This window comes from Enoplosus armatus, chromosome 1 (assembly GCF_043641665.1).
Source record: "Enoplosus armatus isolate fEnoArm2 chromosome 1, fEnoArm2.hap1, whole genome shotgun sequence".
NCBI classification, from domain to species: domain Eukaryota; kingdom Metazoa; phylum Chordata; class Actinopteri; order Centrarchiformes; family Enoplosidae; genus Enoplosus; species Enoplosus armatus.
Genome location: NC_092180.1, coordinates 19,463,419 through 19,483,444, shown reverse-complemented (window position 1 = coordinate 19,483,444; position 20,026 = coordinate 19,463,419). Strand labels below are relative to the sequence as shown.

The window sequence follows — 20,026 nt, the reverse complement described above, 5'->3', positions numbered from 1 at the left end:
CGCTGCCTGTGCGCTCTAATGTGGCTGTCGACAAGCCCATTAAGAAGCCATTACTAAATGCTCTGTCTCTGCTCCTCTTCCACGCCTTATAGCACAGGCCCGTGGGGATGCCAGCAACATGGAGAAAAGGGAGAGGAGAAGAGTGAAGAGACAGACAGAAAGAAAGGAAGGAAAAGCAGGTGGAGGAAAAAAAATGAAGAAGGGGAAGTTTGTGTTAAAGAATTAACAAGTACATTTAATTATAAAAACACTGGTGTCCTGTGTCTGTTCCAGAGACAAAAAGCGGTGGAGAATAGAGACTCCAAATTCACTTTATACTCCACCATCAAAACAGACAACTACGTGAGGACGATCTGCCTCAGGGCCTCGTAGGAGGAGGTGTCAGGTGAAGTCATCCCTTCCAGACAAAGTTCAGTGCTGGTCTAAATAATTTAGACTGTAATTTTAAATAAATTACAAAAGTCTTTCAAAAGGTGTCAGAATAAAGAAAGTAATACATTTGTGGAGGATATTGTTAAGGTAATTTTCAGAGCTGAAACAACTTCTGATACAAATTCTGAATTCACTGGTTTCAGCTCATCAAATGTTAATAATATATGGTTTTGTTTTCTTAGTATTCTGTGATTAGGGTTTAGGACAGTTGGTCAGACAAAACAAGATATTTGAAAATGTCCCCGTGGGCTCTGGGTTCATAGACCATTAAAATGAAAACACCTCACACTACTCTTCTCCAGTACACCATGCTTTATTCACCTAAAGATGAATAAAGCATGGTGTACTGGAGAAGTTTCACGACGTGTTTTCATTTTAATGGACTTTAATGGACATTGAAGCTCACACTGATCTGCACCTTGCTGTGTGTGCGCTCTCAAAGTACATTGTTACATTTCATAGACCAAACACTTGGTGCACGTGAAAATAATAGGTAGATCGATCAGTAATGAAATTATCATTTATTTCAGTCATAATTATTGTACCCTTTGCTTTATGTCAAGGCTCATGAAATATCATGAATGTCCTCAAATACCCTCACCAGGCCATCCTATAATCTAACATGTTGCTCCAATCCTACAGTACATTATTAATAATATTCAAAATACACAGTGTCATCATTTTTAGCCATGTGTTTGATCTCATATTCATATGACATCTGTAACGACACAAAACCTGGCTTCCTCATCCAGACTGAATCAGAAGCCGATTGTGACCATAGAATCTAAAAGGCTTTACAAATTATTGTTTTGACTGTGTTGACAATCAATTAATGGTTGTAAAATATACCACCCTGCTATACTGCTTTTTCAACATCACATCAGACTTCTGCAATTACAAATTATAAATGTGATTCTCTCCTGACATGAATTTGGTTGGCGATACAGAATCAACACATAGTTAAAACAGATTTAAGACAAAACAAGCAATTCAATTCTGTGCATTGCCATGTGGCGTGATATGCGTATGTTAAAATGCAGTGGGCCCAGTCATCATGTTTTAACCGTGCAGAGGTGTTGGTGAATAAAATGAGAGGAACTGTTTCATATATTTTCCATTGCTGGCACTATGACTGCCTACAGGCATACATGCTGTCTCTTAGAACGGGTCACCAGATTAGACCTGTTGTGTTGCACATTCCCACTCAGTGACTCTGATTCACACACATTCTGGACAATAACTTGACAGCACTAAACATAAGACTCAATGGAGGAAAAGTTTCACATGAGTACATCAGGCACTGAAATAAATACAATATAATAAATACAATAAGCAATCTTTCTTTATTTGTATGTCTCTTAATTTTCTCAGGCCAGGAGGGGGTGTGTCACACTGCCTTGGGGCACAGATGAGGAAACAACTCAAAGACGTTGTAGGTGGCGAGCACTGTCTTGAACGGCTGGAGGGGAGGAGAGGGAAGGCAGAGTGGACATGAAGAGGAGGGATGGGGAGAAAAATAGAGAAAAGGGAGGATATGAGACATGAGGCAAAAAGATTGTCGGCTGAAGAACGCTGAGGCTGCCATGACAGTTTTCTGGCTTTCATATCTGGGGATGAAGGTGTACATCCATCCATTATGATTCACAAATACACTCACCAACTTCCTGCTGTGTGTGTGTGTGTGTGTGTGTGTGTGTGTGTGTGTGTGTGGAGCGGTGAATTGCTCTTTTCATGAGTGACTGTGACAGGTTTCTCATCGGGCCCTGAAGCCTCCTTGCAGTTAGAGACCATGTACAGCACAGCCCCCAAACAACAAACACACACACACACACACGCTGAACTGTGTGATGGTGTAAAAGAAAGAGTTTTCTGTAAAGCCAGAGTATCAGAGACGTAGTTGGTACCACAAGTGTGTGTTTGTGCGTCTGCACCGGCTGCTGGAACTAAGCGGGGCTCTTAATCACGGTTGTAACAGGCAACATTACCAGCAGCGGCAGCAGGCTAATGATGAATGCCCGAGTCTCCGTGCAAACCCTGACCTCCTTTTCTGCTGTGATGCACAAAAAGCTCTCTAACCAAAACACACACGTACACATGTATTCGTGTACACACACACGAACAGGCATAAGATTGCAGCAACATACATACATCTTGACAAAAAAACACTGCTGAGGCAAACTAACATGGATATAAACGCTTGCACACATGCACACACTTTACTGTTCATAGGTGGTTCTGAGCTCACTTTTATTATCAGTCTGGTTTCTCGGGGAATGCACTGTTCACGCGTGTGTGTGTGTGTGTGTGTGTTTGTGTTGGTATGAAATGATACAACCTGTTCTCCTATTTGCCTTCTTAACAAATCACTTAGACTATCTAGAAAGCAGTGTGATGTCCAAAACATTTCTTAAGCTTGGCACTGGAGGAAGAAAGAAAGCAAAAAATTGAGAAGTAAATGAGAGAAAGAGAGAGAGATGAGGAGAGAAAGAGAAGTGGAGACATAAGAGTACTGAGTAAAATGTAAATGAGAGAGAAAGAGCCGGAGAAATAGAAATAAAAGAGAGAAAGAGAGATCAGTCCATGAGAGAGACAGATGGTAAAAAAGAGAAGTAAACGAGGGAGATTTTGAAACAGAGCGGGTGAGTAGTTATAAACGAGTGTAAAGTTTTGATGAAGGACAAACTAATGTCAGGGACTGGGGCGGTTCGGGCTTCCTGCTCCCCGGCTACCACATGTGATCCCGCCTGTCACTCACACTCCATCGCCATGACAATCATCGTAATGCCGACGCCTGGGGGCGGGGACAAGCCTGTCCTTGTAACAAACAGAACCCCTCCGCGATCTGACGCCAACAACTGCCGAGAAGATCTCACACACACTCACACTCACACAGGGTGATGCCACACAAATAGAAACTCTTGCACACAAAAGTTAAAGCAAATTCCAGTTTAAATTCACGTTTTTTAGTAACACTGATGTGATGTGATGTGTGAGCATGCTGCATGATTTGTCAAACACATTCATTGTGTAATATGCAGCATGTGATGGCCTGTGCATCTGGATATGTGTGTTTGTGTTTATACATTTATTCATTGTATGCATTCATACAGTGCATGCGAGTTTGTGATCGGTGTGTTCACATATCACATGTGTGTGTGACAGAGGAGTGAGAGAGAGACAGAGAGACGGTGTGTGTGTGTGTGTGTGTGTGTGTGTGTGTGTGTTAGCCATGGGGTAGGGAGCAGGGACTTGTCAAGCTGAGGAAGAGATGGCAAACTGGATGGTGATGCCAGCCCTGTGTGACAGCTCCTTCACACACATACGCACACACACATACACACATTGTAACCCCCCAAACCTACCCTAGCCCACACTCTAGAGCTGTGAAAGCTGGGACGCAGAAAGAAAACGAGACTGGTGGAACCTCCTTTTAACTGGAGGCTGATTGGTGTGTGTGTGTGTGTGTGTGTGTGTGTGTGTGTGTGTGTGTGTTTGTGGTGGGCTGGTGGGGAGGGAGGGAGGGTGGAGGTTCAAAGTGTCACATCAATTTGTGGCTGTGCTGTTTCTGAAAGAGGCTAACCCCACTGCCACTTAGGCTTAGCACAACATTGAACAGCATACTGGCAGACAGGACACATACATAAAGTACACACACACACACACACACACACACACACACACTTATACACATGTAGTATACTTGCAAACCTACACAGACATACAGGCACACACAGTTATACAGTTTCCACAGTAGTCACATTCCAAATGCAGTGTGTGTACCTTTGTCATTTTGAATTGCTACTGCAAAACATTCTTGTTTCAGTTGAAAAAGATGTGTTCATTTAGCACCACGAGCCATAACACAAGATAACAACACATACTGACAATATTTGTGGTCATTTTATAATTATAATTATATTTACAGCGAGGTTTGAGAAACGCAACACTATGCAAACAATCGCGAAACAGGCCTTGAAGACGTATTCCAACATCTCCATAGATCTGCGCACACACACATAGTTGAGTTGAATGTCATTTTCTGCAAATCTATGAAATAGTTTGCCTGAAATTGTATTTTGGTGGGACGTTCCAATGTGCCTCTGAGCCCAGAGCGCAAGCAGCCAACGGAGGTGAGGTTGCTGGTTAAAAACCCCCAGGGGTGACCTGGCCGGGGCCCCAAACCACTTTAACCACTCGTCTCCATTAACAGGCTCCCAGATATCATTATGCTCCCTGGGGACCAGGCGTGCTCTAACCAACCATTTACCCTCTCTCCTCTATTTCTCTCTCTCCTCATCTCTCCCTCTCTCTGCCATGATGTTACTCAATGAAAAAAGACAGTGGGGAGAAAAAATATGAGATTGATTTATTTGCTTCAGTGTTCTTTGGGATGGAGTCCTCTCCCTCTCTTTCTTTCCCGTTTCTCTCTCCCTCTCTTTCTCTGCAAACTGAAACCAATTAGCGAGCAGAGCACTTGTAGCGGGGAATGTAGGGCAAGCGAGGAGTAATAAAAAAGTATTGACTTTTCTGTGACTGTACGCGGCGTGAAAGGGGTGCCGCGGCCTTGTCCGACATGAAAGGAGCTCCATTAATTTCACTTATTTCACCCAGGCCCCTGTCAGGAGGCCCTAATGCGTCCCAGGCGCACTTCTCACATGCAGGCACTCAGACAGCACAACGCAGCTCCAGCCTGGTTACCAAATGAGTTTACATTATATCTCAGAGCGAGTGAGAGAGGGTGGCGCAAGAGAAAGGAGTAATTTCTAATTCCCTGGTTGAGACACAAAGCGAGGCCTTTCATACGTAGCTAATTTTGCCTCAGCCTTACCTCCTCATCCTCCTCCCGCCTCGCTTTCTCTCTCGTTCTGCATCATGTAAAGGCCAAAGTTCCAGAAAAAGACCCACAGTACCAAAACACACACATACACATGTACAACACATCAACCTGAGAATAAGATAGTAAGACACAATTTCCTAGTGCCCACTCAGTCCACCAAAAAAAGGTATAGTAAAGCTGTAGTTGTTTAGAAACTACCGTATTTTAAGATTTTTAAGATACAAAAGAATAGTCTTTTTTTACACTGGATTAATACTCAGTTTACTGCAAATTCCTGCAAGAGAAAATTTTTTAGAGCGTCTGTTTTTACATAACTGCAAAAGGCTAAACAAAGTAGCCATTTCAAAATCCTATTTGGTGCCATCTTCAAAGCAGTATGGTAGCACATCAGACCTTGATGTAACTTGAAGACACAACCTCAAAATCTGTCTAACCACGACAGCTTTCTGCTTTATCATCTGCCCAGCTGTCGTCTTAAAAGAAAGCGCAAAAACTCTCAGCCAACAGTTTATCAGTGAGACTCTGCTTTCTCGTCACACTGCTTGCATGTTTTCTCCTGAAATTTGTGCCATTCAGAACCCAAATCCATCCCAGGCGCACAATTTGTTGGAAAAGCGTTCAGTGCATTTCCCATGGATTTACCACAATTCTCTGGAAGATTATTTTGACTCCTGATTAAGTAAAACCAGTTAGCAATGAGAGGCTCCATGAACGTTTCTCATCAGGCTCTTGGGGTTGGCCGACTGTCAAAGTCCAGGTAAATGGAATTTACCTGGACTTTTAGCAGCATTGTGTGAGTGCACGCATGCATGTGTATGGCAGAGATAGACGCATCCCCCGAGTGTGAGAGTGTGTGTGTGTGTGTGTGTGTGTGTGTGTGTGTGTGTGTGAAAGAGCGAAGAGTGAGAGGCTATCTGCAGACAGAAACTAATCAGTGTGTGTGAGATAAGAAAGCAGCCTTTATGGTGTATGGTAATCACCCCCCCCCCCCCCCCCCCGCCTGCCACCGCCATGCATAATCACCACGACTTATTCACATGATTGATGAAATATGCGTCTGTGAAATCCGAGCTGCTTTTGTTATCATCCTGTTTTTCCCCTCTACCCCCTCTCTTTCCTTTTCTCTCAATCTTTTTTTGTCTTGTTCAACCTCGCTGTCTCTCTAAATATCTCTCCCCTGCTCTGCAGTAGCCAAAGATGTTTTTGGAACCATGTACAAACAAGAAATTACACCCACAGCATGGGGTCCCTCTTGAAACTACATGCACACACAGTCACTCTACACATACTTTTCTCTCATAAGGTAGTAATATGATGCATGAGAAAAGCAACAGTCGTCTGAAGAGGAATATGAAGAGAAAGAAGAGGGAAAAGATAAGGGTAAGAGAGAACGAGTAAACGAGGAGACACATTAATTGTTCCGTCCTGCAGAGAGAAGTGTTGGCTGGATTAGAGGGGGATGAGAGGAGAGAGAGAGAGATAGAGTGATAAATGGAATTAGATGGATAGATGCTTCAGAGAGCTCTTGTCATTGACACTCAATCGCATTAATCAGGGAACGGATGCAGAATTCACAACTAATGTAACATGAAAAAAAACAAAGCATCTAAAACAAAAAAGGGGCAGCAAGTCCTTACGTGGACATAACTACTGAAGGAATGAGTGGCTACAGTTGACATGTGTCTGTACACAGTGACAAAAAAGTATTTACAGTAATAATCAGGAGAACAGCCTCATACATGAATCACCACCATTCAGAAATGCTTTGAGGTGTCTTCAGAGTTTTATAGTGTTCTTACCAGCTTGGAAACATTCCCTTGTTCTTTCCATGGCACCATAAGTGAGTTGGGTCTGAATACTGGCTGGTTTTGGCCTGTGTTTTACCTGCCAAACCCCATTGTTGCCTGCATGCATTTTATTTGCCATCCTCCAATATTACTTAGCTTCTGAAAAAGTATGGAATATATAGCCTCAGCAGTTTTGGTGTTGCAGGTGTGCCAACGAGAAGACTTCAGAAATCCTGAAGAGAAATATACAGCATGAATGATTGTGATTATTTGTAATTTATATATTTTTTTCTTATGAGCAGATTTAGTCAATTCTTGTGCGAGGTATACATCTCTGCTGCTCCATCAATTTTCAGGTCAGGTTCAGCTTTACCTCCTAGAAGGTCTGTCAGTGAAGTGAAACAGAGCACTACAACTCATGAAGATGGTTTGACAAAAGGACTGGACTGAAGAAAGTTGAACAATATATGCACGGCCACATTCCTGGTAGATTATTTTGTAATGTCAATGCCACATTTTTACTGTCTACCTGGCGATGACTGCAACAAAAGATTAAATTATTGCTGCCGTGATACCTTTCCAGAGTTGTAAAATCCTGCCTGATAGAATTATAAACCTTGGTGGAGTGTTTTGGCTTCCAATAAGTCTTTAAACTCATAGATGTACTCAAACTTCTTGGATCACATTTCATTGTCTCACCAATACCTGAAACAACATATTCCCACCAACGCAGCCCTTTGCGTTGTAACGCTTGCCTGCTCTCTGTCTGAACGCCTGCTTAAAAGGGTAGAAAGAATTTGGCCCATGACTTGCAGGGCTTAGACTAATGTGCAGTGTAGGAAAGGACTAGGGAAAATACACGAGACAAAGCTTGGGAAGAGGGCTGCGACTAGGACTGATTTGGGTCGAGAGTAGGCACTGAGGGAAGGTGGGGGCTGAGACTGAGGGTAAGATTAAGACTGGGGCTGGGGCTGGTGAATTAAGGCCCCCAGCCTCAGGGTGCTATTACACATCTATAATGAGAAACGGAGAAGAGGGGGGCTTGTCTTTGCACCTCGGAACACCTTAGATTAAATATGCACAATTCCCATGCAAAATGGGCCAGGAACAGCCGGGACCAGCGTTGCTGTCTAATCCCCTGTGCTGGAGTTGTTTCAGCCAGGGTTAACAGGCTCATCAGTCAACACAGGCTGCTTAGCACAGGACATCAAGGCCATTTGCAGGTTTAAGTGTTTGTGATTGCTTCCCTTTCCAGATCCCACCGCCACCGCAACCCCCCACAAATGCTCCCTGTGCTGGCTAGTGAGAATATGAGCCTGCAAATAAGACACACAGACATGCATATATATCAACCATCTAATAGCATAGGTAAAGGTGTGGCTTTCACATCAACATCATGCTGCTTACCAAGTGACCAAAACAAAGTATACACACACTCCAACGACTATATTCCCACACACACAGCGACACGTACTTTTCACGCATACACACCCTGTAACACCAAAAGACACTTTCATCACAGATAGATAATCTCATAATTACAGTAATTATAAAAGAAGAGTAAAACAATAGACTAGGATCCTGAGGAGAAACATAACATTTAAGATGTAAGAGGAACCAGGCAACAGAAGAAAAATCAAAACATCTTCTACCTGCTATTAGAAATTGTATTCTTTTGCTTTTTTGACGGCAAACACACATGTAAGTCTATGTATGCTGTCTGCTGCATCCTCTGTGTCCGTCTACACCGTAGCTTCATCACATTGCATTTGCATTTCACAGCCAGGGCTGACTTCTATCACCAACACACTGCTGTATGAGAGGGCTGTCATGTTCCTCAAGTATGTCTGTGTGTGTGTGTGTGTGTGTGTGTGTGTGTGTGTGTGTGTGTGTGTGTGTGTGTGTGTGTGTGTGTATTGTGCATTCAGCTATTTGATAGCATGCACACACACCCACAACAAATAGTTTGCGAGAAAATGGGTGGGGGGGCAGAAAGAAAAGTTGCAGCTAGGTACTGCAGATGAAGAGGACAGAGAAAAAGAGAACAAAACAAGACAGCAAGGGGAAGAAAGAGTGATGGCAGGAGATAGAGATAGAGATAGGCAGTGATTACACCACACTACATACAGTATGGTTCAGTGGAGCATATCTGCACAGGGACAGGCGGTCCATTAAAAGCACAGACATCCTTATCCTGCTTGTCTGCCTGCTTTCTCTTACATCCATGTATACATGGAGATGAAACTATGTAAATAAACCTGGAAGCAATCTCTGATCTTGACTTTGAATAACCATGATGACAATGCATTTTATACAGTAGGTATCTTTAATTTCTTGTCCGGCTGAAACTAATGCTAACTATACAATTAATTTACATATGGAATGTTGGAGAAATCGTGTACTCGTGCTAGATGCATTTAGACTGACACCAGCACTCGCAAATGAAATGCATCACTACTAAAGCTTTATCTTTTCTTTCTCACTCTTTATTATGGTACATCTAATCTGCATCATTTTCTGCTGAATTGTAGTACTTGAGTCTCCCTTACCTCATGCTATAATTCAAAGATTGTAAAATTTTATTCTACTTGTCTAGCACTACTAGTTATAGCTAGTTATAGTCTTAATGTTAATATTAACAGCAACACTAATGTCAATTAGAGTAAAAGCCATTACTCGAAAATTACTTTAGAAAAACAAAAGCACACATGAACCTTTAACCTATAGATTTGGTGTGAAAAGGTCTTGATTTACTGAATGCAACCTTCAGGCCTAAGAAACAAATCTTAACCTACTGCTGAATCCTACTCAAGGCAGAAGTTGTGAATATTTTTATTAATAAATTGCCAACACCATTTTTATTTATTAGTTTTAAACAGGAGCTTGACACAAATTCATACGATTAAGTTAAGAAATTGGCCTGAAATGACCCGAGTTAATCTGGTCAAGTCGGGTCCAACAGCTTTGAACATAAATAATAAAGTCTAATGTCATTCATTCTCCTATGTCACACCAAAATATGATTTCTAATCATTTAATTGAGACTGTCCATTTAATATCATGCTGTATGCACTAGGCCCTCATCGTTACTCTGTATGCAGGCCTCGCAGTGCAAAATGCCACCGTAATGGAAGCGAAGTGTTGGGTTAATTGATAAATTGGAGGTCCTGAGTAGGAAGGAGTGTGGCAGGGGGAATGTTTTACGGCTGTGCAAATGAAGGGGCTGCAGAGTTTTACACACGCCGTAAAATGGTTATGGAGAATTAGCGTTCTTTCTTTCTCACCGCAGTAACCTGGACACTAATGCAGCAGAGCTGGAGAGATGGATGGACATGATAACATAGGAAATACATACACTGACAGACACACATAAAAGGTGGACGCATATGAGTTCATGCATTTGCTGCCCCTGCCCCACCTAATTCCATTGTCTCTACTTGTGGCCTATTTCAGTTTAGGTATTAATTGCTAATGAATACTGTTCCCATTAAAAAGACCCATCATACATCAGTTGTATGCATCATAGTGATACATTATGGCTGAGGCCATTAAGACTGAGCCAGCATGTGTGTGTATGTGTGTAGACACACTTTTCCTGTCCCTGTTGCCTGAAGCTTTGCAACCACAATGCAATGATGACAATAATAAAGCTACAGCATTGTAGCTGGGAGGAGACTATGGTGTGTGTCTCTGTGGGGGTAAGAGGGGGTGTGCGCTTGAGTGTGTGTTGTGGCGAGAGGCAGTAACGAGGGCGACATTAAAGTATATGTGTGTGGTGAGCTATCGGCAATGGTCTGTGTACAGGCATGTATTCAGTTGTGTGCATGCAATTGTATATGTCTATGTGCATGTGTTCAGGAAAGCAGGGGTGGCTGTGCAAATGTGTGTTCTGGTGTGTGTATCAGTCTGTGTTGGTTCTGATCAGACGCTAGCTTTTGAAAGTTGTGACAGGTGTCAGTCTAATGCGAGGGGAAGGAAAGGCTTGGAGCGCAGACAGACACAGACGTGACCACTCAATGTAGTGTACTTGATTAGCACGTAGCCTCCTAATTAGCTATCCTCAATGGTTACAGGCAGTACCGCTGGTGACATGGCTAATAACACAACCACAAAATTAGCATGGACAGAGAGGGCTTTCCCATATTTGCATTTGAAATGAGTCATTGCTGGTGCAGAAGCTAAAAAACCTTTGAGTATTGTATCTTACGATAGACATTAAAGTGCTGGCCGTATTAAACTTTCTAACTTGAAGAGGTTTAGGCACTGTTCTCTCACAAAACCTAGCCTTTCATGGCCTTTCTTTACAACAAGTAATTCACATTCTTGCCATCTTTCAGTGAGAAGTATGAGTACCTTAATACAGCACCGTCCTTTTAGCCATTCAATAGCATTTCAAACAGTAACATAATGGTATTGTAACAAATGGCAGAGGGTGTACACAATCAGCTTGAGCAAGAGAACAACAGTATCCTCTTTCTTAAAGATCACAGTAGTTCCAGTGTTTCCTCATACAATGGCCAATGGTAAAATGTCATCTGTTTTCATCTTTTGTACTCGCTATACTCTCACATATAAACCTGTGTTTGCTGAGCCCCACTCAACACATGTTCAACATTTTTTAACATGCTTGACCCATTCATATGATACTTCTGTCATAGGTTAATCTCTGGTTGTCAAGGTTGTCCATTCTGCAGTTGAAGTTCAGTACACATTACTGTTGAATCATAGAAATACACAGACTTACAACAAATTACATTAAATCAATACCAAATTAAGAGACGTTTCTCTCTCTCTTCTCACATATTTGCGCTCTCTTACTTACCCACTCTCTCGCTTTCTCTCAATTAGTGTGAGACCTGCATTATGTTGGCATTGTGAATGAATAAAGCACGGAGCTGCAGAAGAAGGTCTGAGGTCTATGAAGCTAATATTTAGTGGGGAACCTGGGAAGTCAAGGCAAGGGCACATAGGAGCTGGAGAAAGGGCAACCATTACACAGCCCCCTTGGCCTAAGCCGGGGCCATTAAGCTCCTGGAGAGGTGGGTACTGGCATCTATGTGATTATGTGTTGATCTGTGTGTGTCCTGACAGGCTGGGCCACATTTGCATTGATAGATTTTCTTACTGTGACACAGATGGCTAAGGTAAATAAAGGTCCAGGAGTTATGTGCTATTTCTAGGGCTTGGTTTGGACTGGGGATGCTGTGTGCACACTGCCAAAAGCTGTGATGGTCAAGCTAGAGAGCCGTGGTCGGGAACTAGGAAAAAACAGGGCTATGTTAATGATGAGGCTTCAGGCTGTGTAGGGCTGAAGCAAGGCTTAAGGTGATGATTACAAGCAGGGCTAGGTAATGTGGCAGAGGCTGGGTGAGAGGGCTGTGGCTAGGGTTTGAAAATAATTAGGAGCATGGCTGGATAACATAGCTAGATAATGTGACTGGGGGGAGGCTGGCTGGGCACGGTATGAAGATGATGAGTACCAGGGTTGAGCTGTCCACTCCATTGGCCCTCTGAGCTGTGACAAGAAGCTCTGCTGGCTGCTGCTGTTGCTCGGGGTGATGCCAACGATAGGACTAATGCACTAATTACCACAGAGCGAGAGAAAAGAGAGAGAGTAAATAGAGGTAGAGAGATGCAGAAAGATGAAGCATCAGACAGAGACGAGAAGGGGAAAATCTGAGGTCTGACAAGCTCTGAGTGACAGCAGTATGACACGACTGGGCTGAGAGCAGGCGCCGCTATCTTCATCATCTTCTTCAATAACATCATACACAGCAGCAGCAGCAGCAGTGTTATCACAGAGACAAGGGAGGTCAAGTTTAGCCATCATGTATGAACGTGTGTCTAGATGGTGTGTGTGTGTGTGTGTGTGTGTGTGTGTGTGTGCGTGTGTGTGTGTATGTGTGCGGGTGTCACCATGCATGCATGTATTTATGTGTGCAAGTGTGTATGCGTTAGATATTGTTTAGGTAAGTGGCAAGTAGGAAGCTGTCATTTTGCAGCATCCATCAGAGAGACAGTTAGATGATAGGGAATAGCTATGTGCAAACACAGCCACTCACACACACACACACACACACGCATACGCACTTACTTACACAAAATTTAACTTAACTTACTGCTTATTGTGTTGCCCCTTTTGACCACTAGTGGTGATGTAGAATGTTTCGGTAAGTAGATATCAATATTGTTTGTATCTCAGGCCCTACCAACAAGCACATGGGATGACGTGATGACATAAAACAGTATATTAACATATCAATCATAATACTGTCTAGCTTTAACATATCACAAACCATAGTTATTTTTGTTGTTGTTTGTTTTCTTACAAATAGGGTTTAGCAAAATGAGTAAAAAAATCTGCGTGTAGGATTTCTAATTTGAATGGTGAGCTAAATTATCCCTGATGGCTTTAATTTTGGTGGCATCAGCGAAAACCTTCATTTGCCACACATGCTCAAACACAAAGACCCTACAAGCTTTCCATCAATACTGTATTTTACAAACGCAGCATGGATGCAAAACTGATCTTACTCCCCCGGCCCCCATTGTCAGCTGCAGGAGACCCCATTCACCGCCCACTCACTCCCCATACTTATTTATCTCCACTTCCTGGGGCCACGTTAGTTCATTCCTGTCGCTGCTCTCTCCTTCTTCCCTTGCTCCTCTCTCTCTCTCTTGTTTCACTCCTCGTTTCCGGGCAATTGGGTCTGGGTGCTGGTGGTGGTGGTGGTGGTGGGGGAGGTTGGGGTGGAGCTGCTGGGAACTTTGTGTGTGTGCGCTCGTATGTGTGTGTGTGTGTGTGTGTGTGTGTGTGTGTGTGTGTGTGTGTGCTGGGAAGTGAGCTAATAAAGGACGGTGATCCATGAAAGGCCTTGAGCAAAGACACAGTCAATTACCTAATGCCTGGACCAGACCGCAGGGCCTACACACACACATTCTCTCTAACAGACTCACACACACACACCCATGCATGCACCTCATTTACGTATACATGGAGAGGGGGCAGTGGAGGGCATAACTGGGAATTGTGTGTATGTGTGTGGGTGGGTGTGCATATGCGTGTGATGGAGAGCGGCGATTTATTAAATTGCTGTCACTTTTGACAAATTTGTGCAACTCAAGTTGAAAGGGTTAGGCTGCACTGCTTTGCTCTGTTTTTCCTCTTTTCTTTTAGAGGAGAATAATACCTTTCAGACCCAGGCAACGACAGGATAAAGCCGTGGCTGCCATCAGTTTGCATGGCCAAGCTGCAGACTTGGGTTTAACACGGGTCTGACATTGATTGACTTTGATGTGAAAGGGTGAACACGGGTTTCTATAATAGCCGTATGATCACTATAAAATTATTATAGGATTACTATAAACCTATAGCAGATACTAGTTGTTCCTTCCCTTTCAACCATAACTTTGATCTTCTCAATCTCAGAGACTTTTGACCCTTGATTGTACAGTTTAGGTTGTTGCAAAAATATTGCAGCAACCTCTTTAAATGGAGTGAAACACAATAACTCTGTTAGGGTTACAACGTTGACCATATGTGACAGCAATCTCAAATAAATGGCTCATATGCAGGTTTACCACATCGTCATTATCCTGTTTAATACTACACCGGCCTTGTGTGTTAAAGTGATTTAAGTGTGGGTTTTCCATATTGATGGATTCTGTGAGTGTGGGGCCCAGGCAGAAAAAGGAAGCATTCATCAGCTATGCATCTCTGCACAGCACAATGGCTAGGTGGGTGTGAGGTCTCCAACGATGACTTAATCTAGGTACATAACAGGCATACCCAATAACTAAAAGTATAATAATAATAATAATAATAATAATAATAATAATAATGTTTGTGTTTGTAGGTTTCAACCTACCTCCTCATGGAGTCCATGTGTAATCTACTATCTGAAGCTCTTGGCGTAGGCTGGCTGAGTAAAGGAATAGCTGCTGTGGTTCAGATGGTGGAGCATACTTCCTGTTCCCCTGGTTGGTGAATGGCAAAAAACAACAAAACGTCATATGTCATTAAGGTTACAGTTCAGCTCAGGTTAGTCTTTACTAAAACATCAAACAGTAATTAGGTTGAGCACGAATTTATAATGCAGAAAAATGTAAAAAACACAAAATACACTGACAAGACACAGGGGGAAGTCACAGATAAGAAAGGTCCTTAAAAATGTCTATTTAGTCATTTGATTGCAGTGGGACAAAAGACTGAAGAAAGATGGAGTGGCAAAAAAACTGGGTGGTCTTTTATACTGTAGTCAAGGAAATGATTATTATGTGAGACAGATCAAACAGGGGGTTAATAACAGTACTTTACACTCACACAACTGAGAAGATAAGCCTGTGAGTGGTAGGACACATACACATGCACGATTCCTAATTAAAACTGATACAAGCCTTTAAAATAAAGCAGGGAGAGACTGTTTATAATAAACCCTGTCTGAAGCAGTCTTAAAATAATCTCCTGGCATACACCCATTAGTTTTCATAATAAGGATGTGTCCATTTGCTACTTAATGTTGCATGAATTTGCATGTGACTGTGTTCAGTGCATCTAACATACATGTGTCCACTCTTGTATGCGTTCACAAGCATGTATTCCTTGGTGTATACGAAAGAAAAAAATGACATAATTAAGGAAAACCTTTTACGTGTTTATGTGTGTGTGATTGTATATGAGATTGCCTTTGTGGTCTAATTGTGTGTATTTTGTGTTTATCGTTCTCACAGTGTGCCACTGTGGAGTCTTACGTACTTGTGTTGTCGTAGCTGATTCTGGGCCTCCTCCAGGTGTGTGTAAGAGGTCTGCAGACGCAACATCAGGTCAGGACAATGCACGCGCTGCTCCCACACTTCCCCCGGTTCTCTGAGCAGACCCTGGAATAACAACACACACACACACACACACACACACACACACACACACACACACACACACACACACACACACACACACACACACACACACACACACACACACACACACACACACACACACACACACACACAAGAATCAGATAATGATCACTGTATCTTTCTGTTTCAGACCCCTGCCTCTTTCTTTCTCTGATCCCTCTCCCACAGGTAGTGATGGCTTACTGCTAAAACCAGAGGCCAATCCTCTTCATCTCTCCCCCTGTGACACAGAGACCGAGAGAGAGAGAGAAAGAGTGAAGACGTTATGAAATTATATCAGGAGATAGAAAGAGGAGGGAGAGCAAAACCAAGTATGCCAGAGTAAAAGTGAGGGACACAGAGAGAGGGGAGAGGAGGCACAAAGAGTGAGCAAGAAGGCGAAAAGAGAGGAAAAACATACACACTCAGCTGCACATCTACTATATTGTCTGATTAACCTCAGAGACACTTGGGGTTTAATGAGGCTTTATCTTCCCCTACTCCCAATAATAATAATATCCTTTATTCTAATATAATTTTTTCTTCCACATTTAATGCTTTCCTTTCATTCATCATTTCTTTAGGATTTGTTTCATGTGCCCAGGCAACATCATCACAGCACTGAAGCCATAGAAAAAAAAACCTTAATAAAATAACAAAATTTCACTGTGACTGACATTTAAGTTTGTCATCAATGTGTGACACCAATATCATTGGACAAAGAAAAAGTTATTTAACTAAATTAAATAAAATGAAAATGACAACACAAGGAATACGTCACCCACTACAACAGTATATCTTTTTTATGTGTTGTTAACCGTTTTTGACAAGATTTAAGTTCTTTAGAACACGCATAAGCTATATCAGACTGTGGCTACACAGACAATGTAAAAACAGGTCAAATTCATTGTTGCTTTTGGTCTTTTCTGATGATTTGTTTATAAATAAAGATAAAGATAACTTCAATTCCTTCTTGAAGTGCTTGAAATGCAGTTGCATAAAATATACAGTATATTCTGTTTTCTCTATAACTTTATTCATCCAATTGTTTTTTGGGACCAAATCTCACAAACAAGTCAGTTAAACTTTAAACAGCTGTCCGTCAATTTTATTCCTTGAACATCTTCTTGACATTGTAGCTCCTACCCTGGAGTGATGGGTTTCTGATGTCTACTGACATATCAAAGTTGAAAAGACAAAGAAAAGTCGTTTTCAGTGACATGTTTTTGTGACGTTCCCTGTCTAACCTCACTTTCCCCCTGACATCCCCTTGAGACACACCCTTGTACAAAAGGCATTGGACACATTTGAAACATATTCAATACAATGGTTACTGCCTTAACAAATAAATGCAAAAGTGATCTCACTGAAAAATAAATGTAAACTGTTTGCATTTATTTTACAAATATTTGTAATTTCCAAAAGCAGCAGCAAGCGGAGGACGTAGCATATAGTGTTACAGATATGCAATTTTCAAATCTCAACACCCTGTGGTGTTTATTCATTCTAGTTTTGATGATCTAGAGGGACAATTAGGTTAATGGTTCATTAATCATGGTTGAGTAATCATGTTACTTTACACAATATGCAAAATATGTGGAAAAAAATCTGTTTGTGGTGAATAGCAGGAATGCTGTTTTCACTATCTATTAGCACTTTTAGTATGAAATGTTAACAATCCTACATGCAAAGACATTTTTCAGTTACAGATATTAAACAAATATCGAAACTTTTATGTGTGAAGAAGAATAACAAAGTGCAACCTCTAAGCATTACTATGTTACTTGTGGAAGTGTATACTCTCTTTTGTGTAGTAGAGTAGTGTGTAAACTTTGTCCAGCGCAGATTAAATTAAATGTTGTTGCTTTGTTTGAGGTGACCTTCAGTTGTTGTTTGGTGTTAAAAAGAAGAGGGAGGATGAGGGGGGAGAGATAGAGGGAGGGGACGGCGACCCTGTCCTTGCTCCTATCGCCACGGGATCAGTGGCCTGGCCTGACCACTTCCACAGCCAGCACCTCAACCTTATCCATCACCACTAGATAGTTATCGCACCAGGGAGGGAGGGGCTGTGGGGTGTGGGGGTGAGTGCAAAAGAAAGAAAGGGGGACTTCCTGCACTAATCACACACACAGAGAAACACAGGGAGACAGAGACAGAGAAAGACAGACGTGTATAAATATAGATAAATAATCTTTCTTCTCCATGTCAGCACCAAGAGACTTTCCTGACACCATTAATGAACTCACCCTAACTACAGTCAGCTGGAGACATGTCTATGTGTGTCTATGTGTGTGTGTGTGTGTGTGTGTGTGTGTGTGTGTGTGTGTGCAGCTAATAAAATGAGACAGATCCACGCCTCATTTCTGCTCACTTATGTTTTACATTACTAGAAACTAATAATAGGGAAAGCACTTTGCCATAAAGAGCTACAGAGCGTAAATAACACAAATGGTGAAAGAGCTCCTCATCAAATCATCAACATACACACACATATGCATGCCCACTATCACATACATAAACACATGCACAAATGCACAGCTAGACTATGAAACATTTGTAAGATAAATTCTCAGTCGACAACAACTGAGAGGACTCTTCAATCAGCTGCAGTTCAACTGTTGCATTGCTTTAAAGCTTCATTCATAAATAGTTTTGATATTAACACTGAATTAATAGGCTTTTTTCTGCCTATTTACTCTTCAGATTTTAGTTTCTTTCAGGTGCATTCAGCTCACAGGTTTGGTTTTTCCCATTCTTGTTGAATCTCAAAAGCACCAATGTATATTTTACGTATTTGAACTAACTTCCAACAGGTAGCAAGAAAGAAAACTCCTATGGGATGGCCAAGTTGCCGTGTCTGCTGAATGTGTAAGAATGTATAATGTTATTAGCCATAATAACTTGATTTAAAAAATGACTGAGGTGAAAAGTTGGTAATGCAGCTTTAATATGGTAACATGGAGGTCCCTAAAGATACAAAATTACATAGTTCCCACTTTTTCTTAAATCTATCTCTCTGATGCATAGTATTCATTGTATATTCTCTTTCAGTGGCCCAATACATTGCAAAAAACTAATGTTATAATACAATAAACTTCCAGACCACAAATTTAAGTAAAATGTCAAACTAGAGTCTTAAGTTTGGTCATGTAGAAGACAAAATATGTAAATTCCACATCAAAGCAAATTTACAAATAAATTCTTGTGTGCCTGTCACAGCATAGATCATACTGGTTGGACAAGCTACAGTGAATTGATGAGTTGCGCTCATATATACACACACTGTGGTACACAAACCTTTGACAGTAACAAGCAGTCATACAGTCAGACACACAGTACTCGCTGAAATACAGACACTAAGCGGCTCTGTGCTGTAGCCCCCAAGAGAGCTGTCTGCCATGTTTTAATGATGTCATTCTTCTTTAAAAGGAGTTTTAAAGGATCTCTGCTTTCATCAAGAACCATCTCCAGTGGGACAAGAAGGGGGTGTTGGGGGGCTCTAATAATTAGTATGACACTTTGTAAAACTAATACTCTCTTTCACCTCTTGTGCATACTCTATTACTTTCTTTTTTCTCATTCTTCCCTTTTATAGTCTGTGTCACATTCTCTTTTATATTGTTGCACTCTGTTTCTCTGTCTCCACCTGTTTATGTCTGTCATGGTCCCAGCATTTACCATCTCACCTGTTGTTTCTTGCTGGCAATGGGGGGCAGTATGGGCCTGGAGGAGTACCAGGTTCTAGTGGTTTTAATCCATGGAGATCCAAGAGTCCCAGGGAAACTGGGGGCTGTTGGGCCAGGCATGCCCAAGAGACAAGCCCTACCCCTGGGGGCCAGCCTGGTGGGGGCCTGGTACTTGACCTGCCTCAGCAGTTGTTCCATCTCATGGGGGGCCGGCCTGAATGGAGAGTTGAAAACCCCTGGGCACTAAAGAAAGAGAGAGAGAGAAGGAGAAAGGTTAACTCTATATTATAGAGAAAGTGAGAGACTGAGAGACACAGTATCAGTAAGAGCAATGTGATATGATTAGATGCATATGTGTATTTCTGACTGGCTATGAGGATATTATTCTT

General features: G+C 42.0%; 1 protein-coding gene across 1 annotated transcript in view; it reads right to left on the bottom strand.

Moving 5' to 3' along the window:
* Nucleotides 1-1,800: 1,800 nt before the first annotated feature.
* spata17 (spermatogenesis associated 17) overlaps nt 1,801-20,026 on the bottom strand; it is a 35,051-nt gene continuing 16,825 nt past the window's right edge. Inside the window, exons 7-10 of the mRNA XM_070910198.1 lie at nt 19,638-19,880; nt 15,785-15,933; nt 14,925-15,033; nt 1,801-1,891 (exon numbers count right to left, since the gene is read on the bottom strand). Of these exons, the coding sequence (XP_070766299.1) occupies nt 14,952-15,033; nt 15,785-15,933; nt 19,638-19,880 (474 nt within the window). The 3' untranslated portion in view covers nt 1,801-1,891; nt 14,925-14,951. The remainder of the gene's footprint in view (nt 1,892-14,924; nt 15,034-15,784; nt 15,934-19,637; nt 19,881-20,026) is intronic.